The sequence below is a fragment of the Eumetopias jubatus genome, unplaced genomic scaffold, assembly GCF_037043125.1.
Source record: "Eumetopias jubatus isolate StellerSeaLion01/CBP00866 unplaced genomic scaffold, mEumJub1_p1.0 scaffold_14, whole genome shotgun sequence".
Lineage (NCBI taxonomy): Eukaryota > Metazoa > Chordata > Mammalia > Carnivora > Otariidae > Eumetopias > Eumetopias jubatus.
This window is the reverse complement of record NW_028274820.1, coordinates 806,205-816,953: the sequence shown is the minus strand read 5'-3', so window position 1 is coordinate 816,953 and position 10,749 is coordinate 806,205. Positions and strand designations below refer to the sequence as shown.

General features: G+C 52.4%; 1 protein-coding gene across 1 annotated transcript; it reads left to right on the top strand.

Annotated features, from left to right (window-relative positions):
• The first annotated feature begins 276 nt into the window (after positions 1–276).
• On the top strand, positions 277–8,710 carry PURB (purine rich element binding protein B). Its single transcript, XM_028096499.2, has one exon. The coding sequence runs from the start codon at positions 408–410 to the stop codon at positions 1,320–1,322; it is 915 nt and encodes a 304-aa protein (XP_027952300.1). The 5' UTR covers positions 277–407; the 3' UTR covers positions 1,323–8,710.
• The last annotated feature ends 2,039 nt before the right edge of the window (positions 8,711–10,749 follow it).

Below are 10,749 nucleotides of genomic sequence, written 5' to 3'. Positions count from 1 at the left end.
CCCGGGCCCTCCCGCGCCCTTCCCGTCCCCAGACGCCCTCCCCTTCCCAGGGCGCCGCGCGCCGCGACGTCACTGCTCTGCGCGCGGCCGCCGCCGCCGCCGCCGTCGCCGCCGCCGCCGCGGCGCGCGGCGCTTCCGGCCGCGAGGGCGTGTGGGCGGGGCGGGGCGGGTGGCGTCAGGGGGCGCGCGCCGGAAGCTGGCGGGAGCCGGGCGGAAGTGGCGGGGCGGAGCGCGGGGCGATGGGGGGCGGCGGCGGCGGCGGAGGCCGGCGATGAGCGGCGGGAGCGCGTGAGCGGCCGGCGGGCGAGGCTGGGGGCCCCGGAGAGCGAGCCGCAGGGCGGAGGGCGGGCGCGAGCGCGGCGGGCGGCGGCGGCCGAAGCGCGGCGGCGGCGGCGGCGGCCGAGAAGATGGCGGACGGCGACAGCGGCAGCGAACGCGGCGGCGGCGGGCCCGGCGGCTTCCAGCCCGCGGTCCGCGGAGGCGAGCAGGAGACGCAGGAGCTGGCCTCGAAGCGGCTGGACATCCAGAACAAGCGCTTTTACCTGGACGTGAAGCAGAACGCTAAGGGCCGCTTCCTGAAGATCGCCGAGGTGGGCGCGGGGGGCTCCAAGAGCCGCCTGACGCTGTCCATGGCGGTGGCCGCCGAGTTCCGCGACTACCTGGGCGACTTCATCGAGCACTACGCGCAGCTGGGCCCCAGCAGCCCGGAGCAGGTGGCGGCGGCGGCGGCGGGCGCCGAGGACGGCGGCGGGCCGCGGCGCGCGCTCAAGAGCGAGTTCCTGGTGCGCGAGAACCGCAAGTACTACCTGGACCTCAAGGAGAACCAGCGCGGCCGCTTCCTGCGCATCCGCCAGACGGTCAACCGCGGCGGCGGCGGCCCCGGGCCCGGCGGCCTGCAGAGCGGCCAGACCATTGCGCTGCCCGCGCAGGGCCTCATCGAGTTCCGGGACGCGCTGGCGAAGCTCATCGACGACTACGGCGGCGACGACGACGAGCTGGCGGGGGGCCCGGGCGGCGGCGCGGGGGGCGCGGGCGGCGGCCTGTACGGCGAGCTCCCGGAAGGCACCTCCATCACCGTGGACTCCAAGCGCTTCTTCTTCGACGTGGGCTGCAACAAGTACGGCGTGTTTCTGCGCGTCAGTGAGGTGAAGCCGTCCTACCGCAACGCCATCACCGTCCCCTTCAAAGCCTGGGGCAAGTTCGGGGGCGCCTTTTGCCGTTACGCGGACGAGATGAAAGAGATCCAGGAGCGGCAGAGGGATAAGCTGTACGAGCGGCGCGGCGGCGACGAGTCGGAGTGCGAGGAGGCGGACGAGGACTGAGGGCGCCGCTTCCCCGCCGGGCCCGCCCCGCCTCCGTCCCCTTGCCTGGAGAGCCCCCTTCCTGCTCCCCCCCCAGGGAGCCAGTGGAGGCGGAGCGGGGAGGCCCCGTCGGGAGAACGCAAAGCTAAAAAGTAAGACAGTTCGTCAAGAGAAATAACCGCAAAAGAACAGTCGCAGACAATTCGAGAAAAGCAGCAAAGTTCCAAGGAACTGACAGCAGCCTGCAAAGAGGAGACAACCTGAGCAAAATCGTCTCTGTTTCCATAGTTTCCAGCTGGGGTTTGCGACCCCGCCAGGGTAGCCCTGCGGGGGGGGCCAGATCCTTGCGTGCCCGGGGGCCGCGGAACACTGGAGTCCCCCCAGACGCATCCATGACAGCTGCATGTGTGTTCTACCTGGGTGTCCTGGCCGGACGAGCTCTCCCGACCTCACTGTTGTGGGGTCGGTCTCTTCACCTCCACTGAAATCACCATATTGGATCTAGGTCTTCGTGGGATTCTTGAGACGAGAGAGGCCTTGGCCTTTGCCCAGTTCTGAGGGTACAGGTTTCGTGAAAAGGAGTGCGACTTTAAATAATCATGGACAGGGCAGAATAAGAATTCAAGAAGCCACCGGGGAATATAGAAACAAATTGGGTCCATTTTGTCTAAAATGGTTTTGTGTGGAACCTGGACCAGTGTCCGTGTCTCTTTGTGGCATTGTTTTCCTGGATGCAAATGGATTCAGATGTCAATCCTTCAACTAGAAGCTGTTACTAAAGGGTTTTGGAAGTTGGCCAAGTTTTTTTCAGAGCTAAGAGCCGTTTTACATTGGGGGTTGCTGAGGTAGGCCCGGGAAGAAATCCGGCATCAAGCACAAGGAGGACTGTTTGAGTGGATTAGTTGCTGCTCACTAAAGTCCTTCCCCCGGTCTCTAGACACAGAGGTCATTACCAAGAGATGGCTTAGGGGTGAATGAGAGCCAGGTCCCTGTGGCTGTTCCGCCTGAGCTGGCTAATTCGGCTCTTTGGGCCCCTGGTTGGCTGGATTTTCAACCGTTAAACTTGAAGATACCTACAAAAGGAACTGTGGCTACAAGCCTGAGCTTTAATGGAATATATGTCCTCACAGAAAAGTTGGAAATAACCAAAACTGAAGTCTTCACCTATCTTCAGTTCCGTCTTGTGGATTTGTTCACATACTAAAGATCCTCAGGTCCAGAATTCCAGCATCATCTATTCTTTTAAAGTAAATTTTTAAGAACTCGATCCATTGTTTCAGTACCTCCCAATCAAAGTTGGCAAATGATGGATGAGTGGTTGGAGCAGCGCGCCCTTTAGAAGCTGAAATCCATCGGAATGGAGATGAAGGGAACGTACAAATGCTGACTATGTCCTGGAAGCATTTTTATACCATCTTGAAATTTCAACAAACTGGCTTTCGCCAGTTTATCCAGCTGTTTTTCAAGAATAAAAGTTGGGGTTTTCAAGGATCGCCTCTTCTATATTTTAAATGGATTTTCAGTAGAAATGATTTTTACTAATCAAGTTAATCCCACCCCATCACCAAGGTATTCCTAGAAGTGTCACAGACCTAGGCGACTTTGAATTGAACGGGAGCTAACGTTCTTTCCAAAGTTTGTAGGTATTCTTTGTGCGACACCTTCTCAACCAGGAGGCAAGTAACCCCACCTCCACAATCTTAGTTTTGTGTTTTTGTTTTTTTTAACTGCATGCCTGCCCTTTATCTGAGCTGCCATTTAATTTATTGCATACCCTTTTATTATCTGAGTTTGGTATTATTCAATCTATACAATCTTTTTGTATTTATTGGGAAATAAGTAATCTACAAAAAGGTCATCTTCATGCATCGTGGCCGAGAGGGAGGGAAAGAACTGTACATAAAATTAGGCTTTTTTTAAAAAAAAATTAGACTATGATTCAGAATACTGTTGATCTTAGGTTTTTAAAAAAAAAAAAAAAGTGGAAGAGCCACAAACCGGTGCCCTTTTCAGACTATTTCTCTACTCTCATCCTCCACAGTAGACTTTTTAAACAGATTTTTTTTAAAGCTTTTCCTTTTTTTAAAAGACTTTCTCCGTCGCAAAGAATGTTTCCTAAATTGTATGGGAGCAATAGTATTTTTGATGTTTTAATGACATCCGTATATACTCGTACTGTATTTTGTACCACAAGGCAGCTGTTTTCAATAATGTCCTGCTGTATTGACCTATGTGTTTTGAGTGTTGATTTCTTTGCTGCGGAGAACAAAAAATCCCTACACCGTTTTAGTAAGGGCGCTAGTGTTAGGTTTGCAGAAACTGTTTCAGTTTCAACTTCGAGGCAGCAATGAAAATTCAGGTTGCAGCTCTCAGTTAACTGCTGTGACTTGTTCATTTTCACACCGTGTACAATTCCTGTTTAGACCAACTTGTTTTCTTGCTTCAGTGGTGGTTCTGTTGCTCAGCTGCACTGAGCCAGTTCAATTTTGCAGAGGTGCAGTACCTCCCCTTTGGAAGGGGCTGGTGTATTTTTTCTTTTCTTTTTGTTTGGCTAAATTGCAGTAACTAGCCTTGCCTTTCTATTCTGTAGAAATGACAGGGTCTTCACAATCCTTCACCAGTGGCTACTAAGCTATAATTAGCTGAATAGAAAGAATGTGGAAGTGGTCTGAGGCATATAGAGTATATGCCAAGAACACTACCATATATGGCATCAGCTTTGGTTACCAGAGAAATTTTCTTAGTCATTAGACCATATAACAGTAATATATCATATGTAAATCTTTAGATATCAATTTGAGAATCCTCCAAAAAAAGGAGCAAAGAATGCATAAGCTATGTGTTGGAAAAAGTAATTTATATTAAAATTTTGACCTGCCTATGTAAGAATAAGTGGTAAACGTCATAGTGGTGGGTTTTTAAGTCTTAACCAATCTCAAAGGTTTGTTTCTCCTGCAGGGGGTGGTTCACAGTCTCTCTTCTCACTGCAGGAAGATTACAGAAGGGTGTGGATTAGTTGTAGCATTTCACTGACCCTCATTCAACTCACTGTTCTGGGGCAATAGAAATCCGCGAGCACAGAGACTGCTCTTTTGATGTGTGGCCTGTTACCAAGGCCGGATTTCAGAACTCGTTCACAAACAGCGCTTAGCAAAGAAAATCTGTTAATTCCACTCAGAAAATGGCATTACAGACTCTGGGAAACAACCAGATTTTTTTTGTTCTGGTTTTCAGCCTCTACTACGAACAGTGATTCAGGGCTTGTCCTTTCACCTTGGCAAACATCCCGGCTAATCACATGTTCAAAACAGTCCAATTTCTAAGAAATGGGGAACGAAAATTCCTTTTGCGACCGGTGGTAGAGTGTTTCTCAAGCCAGTGCCGTTCTGGACCCAAGAAGTCCAGTCGCAGGAACAGAATCAAAAGAGCAAAACTCTGTGGTGAGATCCCGCCATTGCTTCGTGGTTTCTCTTGTCCCCACTCTGGTTCGAGTCGCGGGGCAGTTCTAGTCCGCGGAGAAAGCCTTCAGTGCATATGCTGCACAGAGCGCCACGTGAATCTATATGGCACCCAAAACTCAAAAGTGGAAACCCAATGGGAAACGCAGACACCCTGAGCTGCCGTGGGAGGCATGGAGTCGGTCAGAAGGGCTGTGGCCGTGGCGCATACACGGCCACTTGTCAGGTCACTTTCCACAATGGTTTGCTGCCGGCCAGTGGGGAGGCTGCGGGGGCTGCGGGGGGCAGCCCGGCCCCTCCTGCTCCCTCCGGCCCCTCCCTCGCCTGGCAGTAAATTGCAGGTCTTTTAAAGAGACGCAAGCTTCAGTTTTCTCAAAACAAAACAGTTATCCTGTCTTATCTGAAAAATGCAGGGTTGTGGGCAGAAGAGGCTGGTTATAATAATGCCCTCATATTGAGTGGTCTGAAAACGGCTGCACACTTCAGGCGCATAGTTGCTGAGGATGCTTTGTTCCGTGTGACCTTGACCGGCTCTACTGGAGGGTAGAGTGACCTGCACAAGGTATCGAGACGTAACTATTGCTTGGCGTCCGCCTTGCTCTGGAGGCGGATGGCCTTAGGGAGAAGCTTGAGTGTGTCAGCCATGCACATAAGTATTCTTCACTGTAAATTTTGTTTTCATTTTTAACCCAGTTACGGTACTTTGTCCAATGCACAACTGATCTCTCAGTAGATATTCATTTACAAATAGCGTGGCCTTGATCAGTGTGAGGGAAGGAGGGACGTGACCTCGCGGGTGCGAAGGTGACTCACCGAGAGGCCTTGTGCGCGCCACTCTTCGTGTCCGATGCGCGTGCGGCCCGGCTCCTTTCCGCCTGGGGAAAGTTCATGGTTTTGACCCTGGAGTTACCAATTCAATTGAGTTGTCTTCTGTTTTTAGGAAGGATCAGAATTGCTCTGATAAGTAACAAAGTTGACTGCTTTGGTGTCCAATCTCAGGTTTTAGAATAGAGTGGTGTAAAATCCCACTGTTAACTCTGAAAACAATTTTAATGTAATACACCCTAAAAGTCACACGCATGAGGCCTGTTCAGAGAGCAGAGCCTCCCGTCGCTTTCCTCCTTTTCCACTTTGTACTTCACTTGAGAAAGTGTCGAGTGATCTTACATTGTATATTTCCATTTGAACCCCGACATATTTCTCAAAGATAAAGCACTTTTTTGATAATGAAATTCATGGGATCTTCGTGTGATGTGGATCATGGTTTCTCAGGCTCCCTTAGATAATCTGCTTACAAATACTGTTCTGTGTAAGAAGAGTGAAAATCTTTTGCTAATGTTAGGAAGTTTGTATTATTGATCCAGAATGCGTTTTGCTAGCTTCCAATCGATGGGAGAGTAAACAATGCTGCATTCACAATTTAATAAGTTACTTTCCCTTAAGCCTTAAGGTAACTTTTTTTTTTCCTGTCAACAACAGCACTGAAGTTAGAGTAAGTGAATGAGATTATCAGTTTTCAGGGTTGGTTTTAGAGTACTGTAAATCCATGAGCTGTCTTCCTGAACAGTTACTATCCCCCTTGAATAAACTGGATAGTGGGTGCGTGGGTGGGCTGGGGGGGTAGCTTGTAGGAAAGAGAAAAGAAAGAAAACCACATTTACCTTAAGAAAAATACACAAAATTTAAAAGTGCATGTCGGCGCCCCATTTTTGAAATTGCAGATAGAGGGTGGAAATGGCAAACTAGAACCTCATTTGCCCAGTTTCTAAATCTAGGAAAGCAAAGTCATTGATTTTCAAATCCCCCCCCCCCCTCGCCAAAGTTTCAAGAGCTCACACTCAGGGGCGGTGAGTTCATTTATCCCAGTTCCTGAGTTAAAGTCACTATTCCCAGCCCTTGGTCTTAAAACGTAGTTTCATTACTGATGGATTCAACAGACCCTTCTTACGATAAATGTGGTCCAGTTGTGTCAGGATGAAAATCCAATTTGGAAAATGAAAAAATTATAAAGGTGTATCATGAAGACTTATTACTCTGGCAAGTTCCAGGTGATACCTGTTCCCCTTGATCCAAGTAAGACTTTGATGAATGTATTCTGTATTCCCTGAGGAAACAGGGAATATGCCGTCAGTGTGATGACCCTTGTTCACCATCTTTTCCATTTCATTTGCAAATCTGACTCCTGCCTCTCGAGTTAGACGTGTGGCCCGGTCCCGGTAAAGCACCGCAGACACTGTGTGGGTAGTTTCCCTGCTCCGAGGGGGCCCCTCATCACAGGGGGGCACAGCTTTGTTTGAAGCCAAGATGTTGTTTTCCCCCATAGGTGATTCTAACAGACGCTCTGATGAAGGAGCATGACCGTACTTTTGACTAGCCTGAGGTCGTGAGTCTCGGAGGAAATCGCGAGTGCCCTGTGTGTGAGATGTCCAGCAACACAGATGAGAGAGGGTCCGTTGTGTCTATAGGGTGGTGACCTGTGGGGCCGTCCTGCTGAGGAAAGCGGTAGAGCCCTTCACGTTGCCAGTAAGTCCAGCAGCAGACTTTTCATCCTGGGTCTTACCCGCCGTCCAGGCTTGTTCAAAAAAACCTGGTTGGAAACGGAATGGCCAGGAGGATATTCCTTCCCTTTTTAAATCCCCTTTTCAGGGAGATACAACTGCAGGGAGAGGCCCAAGAAAATTGCAGGACAGGGTTCTCCCACAAAGCACATCCGTGTTGTAGGGATTGGGGGTTCCGCTGTTCGTCGCTCCAATACGAGGCAGAAATCTGCAAGGCACCTCCGCACACAAAAGCTCTCTGGATTCCTAGAAGTTCATAGATGGAACAAAAGTCCATCTTTTGCAAGCACAGGGCATACTTCTAGAGCCTAGTTTTACCTGTTGTGGCAGCAGGAGAGTGTATGGGAGGTCTTTCTCAATGATCATCAATATTTGAATGATAACTAAGATCGGTGTATTGGAACAATTAGTGGGGATTTATTCTTCCTTTTGCTCCTTCGTGCAAATGTTTTCCCGGGATCATTCCTCAGAGTCCATTTGTCTTCTGATACGTTTCCAGACAGCAAGCCTTCCATCCTGTGGGAACCCTCACTGCTGGTCATAATCAGCAGGGGCTTCCTTAGACTAGACAGTTCACTCCAAAGTTGGGACTGATGTCCTTTCTGTGGAGACTCGGCAGAAGTCATTTAAAATGATTTTAAACCAAATCTTGATGGCAGGAGACCGAGCTTCCTGATCTAGAGGGACAACTAGGTACTTAAAAAGGGGTTTGGGGGTGTCTTCAGTCTCTGTGTAAATACCCACATGCTTGTGCATTGTAAACCAAGTGTGTATTCCTGTGTATGAATTTGTAGAACTGGTTTCTGCTTCAAGAGAAGCTGCACCTTTAATTTTATAAGGTCCCCTCCACCTGTAACCCTATAAATATTTGTAAATAGAACACTAAAATTTGTAGTGATAGGATCAACTTGGGAATATCTGCTGAGAGACCAAAAAGTTCATTTTTTTAAGTACCTTGGTTAAAGAGTAAAGATTATTCCTCTTATTTTTTAAAAGAAGAATGCACTTTAACAGCTGCATGGGCGATTCAAACGAGCCCGTGAGGTGCAGTGCCGTTCAGAAATCACACTTCCTGGAAACCGTTCAGAAGCAGAGTGTAGACGGGCTGTTGTGCTCACGGCCTGGAGGTGGGAGCTCGGGTGCCAGTCGGCGTGGACGCGAGCAAGGCTGCCACGTGGGCACCTCCCGAAGCTTCCGACAGGCCTGTGACAGGCGGGTCCCGTGTTGACCACTAACTAGCAAAACTGACAGAAACACAGAGACAAAAGTTGAAGAATCCTTACTGCTGGTGTGCACTCCTTACAATAGCAGATTTTGCAAATGGAGTTTTACAGTCTATATTTAAAAATTGTATGTTTGTAACAAATAAAGTATGCGGAAAAGTGAATGACAACCGTGTGCTGGCGTCTCTGATTTCAGAAACCAGGTGGTGACGGGGAGGGAAGGACCACTCAGCGAGCTGGACTCGGGTGGGTCTGGAACGGGGCGAGTTCCCTCCTGGAAGGACCCAGAAGCCGTCTCGGCTCTCATGGGGACGATAGGGGCGATAGCCTGCGAGTCCCAGAGCCCTCAGGGGTGCAAGACCCTTTGCGGTTCGTAAGCATCTGGAGGCAGTTGGGGTTGCACGTTAGTTTGCTGCTGCGGCCCATGTCCCAGACAGGCCACTTGTCACTTTTGTTCCTGGCCGCCTGGCTGTTGGGCCCCGACCTTCCCAGTGGTGGCGAGAACCTGCTCGCCCTCGACTGTCACAGCTGGTCACCCAGGGAGTGGGTTAGGCCAGTGCTCCCCGCCCTCGAAGGAAAAACTCTTGCATCCTAGATCCCAGTCGGGGTTCCCAAACCTTTTGGCCTCAGAAACCCCTTTACACCTACCTAAGTCAGCCCCCCACCCCCTGCAAGGAGCTTGTATCTTTCAGGCCAGTATCAACTGATACCTAGCATATCAGACATTTAATTAATTTATTTATTTGAGAGAGAGAGAGAGCACGAGAGGGGGGAGGGTCCGAGGGAGAAGCAGACTCCCCGCTGAGCAGGGAGCCCGACGCGGGACTCGATCCCGGGACTCCAGGGTCATGACCTGAGCCGAAGGCAGTCGCTCAACCGACTGAGCCACCCAGGCGCCCCTAGACATTTAATTTTAAGACAAAATTAAAAGTACACACCCTGTGGGCTACAGCCACGGAGCCTCTGGAGAAGGCGAGCTGGTGAGAAGGAGGTGAGGGGCGAGCACCGCTGTGGCCCGGGAGTGGCCCTGACTCAGGGACCCCAGTGGCCCTCTTGCTGAAGGTGGGGGATGGGCTGGAGACTAGCACAGCTATCACCCCCTGGCGCCGCGGCGTTCTCCGGCGGAGTTAGAGGCTCTTGCTATGGAATCGCCCCTCCGCGCCCACCGCCATGGTGTCCCTGGGACTCATGTCCCTGGCGCTGGCCCTCACTGCAGACCCCCTTGGGGAGCCCCAGGCCGCCCGCACCGGAGTCTTCGGGACACGGACATGGGGTGTCCGGTGTGCTTTGTTCTCTACCTTTTTAAGCTCCCCAGTGGTCCTCCTGAGTCGGGGATGTGAACCGGCGGCCTGCGGGATCTCAGGGAACCAAGAGAAAGGGTGCTGGGAATCTCTGCTGCAGGAAAACTTAATCCGGATGGCACAGCAGTCCCCGGACTGGCTTTACCCCGCGACCGCTCTGCCTCAGCTGCGCGCACGTTCACCCACCCGGGAACGGGACAGCTCCTCAGGGGGGTCTGCAGGGGGCAGCCCTCACCGGGAAGGCTGGGGGTCCTGCTCGCTCCCAAGGTGGGGCCTGGGACGCTGCACCCCTGGCGAGCTCCCAAGGGCAGCAGCAGGTGCAGGGACAGGACCGCGCTGTGACCGGCAGGGAGAACAGTGGGCCTTTCAGGTGCCATGAGCTAGCTTCTGTCCCTGGCTCTGTCACACACTAGCAGAGTATGGCTCTGGGCGAGTATCGAACACAAAAAAACTTGGGGTCCCCGCCGGTCTGGCGTCCGGAGAAGCCACCTGGTGGCCGCTACTGGAATCTGTAGCGGACTGTGGCCGGTCACTGGTCGTGGCGAGCCCCTACGTGCAGGCGCGCCCCGGCTGCAGAAGACGAGGTCCCGGTTGCAGTGAAAACAGTGGGGAGCTTTTGGGGAGAACGGGGCGGGGTGGAGGGAAGCCGAGTCCCGCTCCCAGGTCCCTGGAGGGCAGGACCGGCTGCAGCCAGCGCATCTCCCTCCTCAGGGACAGCCTGTGCGTGGTCTCAGATTCCCAGACGCGCCTCCGCAGACTCCCGGTGGGGGCCGGGGGCCCAGCGTGGGCGGCAGAGGTGGGAAGCAGCGGGGAGCCGCGCCCGGGGCCCTGGGAGGTGCTCCAGCGCACCTGCGGGGGGAGGGGTAGGACTCCACCGGATGCGCCGGGAACCTCTGCGCTCCGCCCCG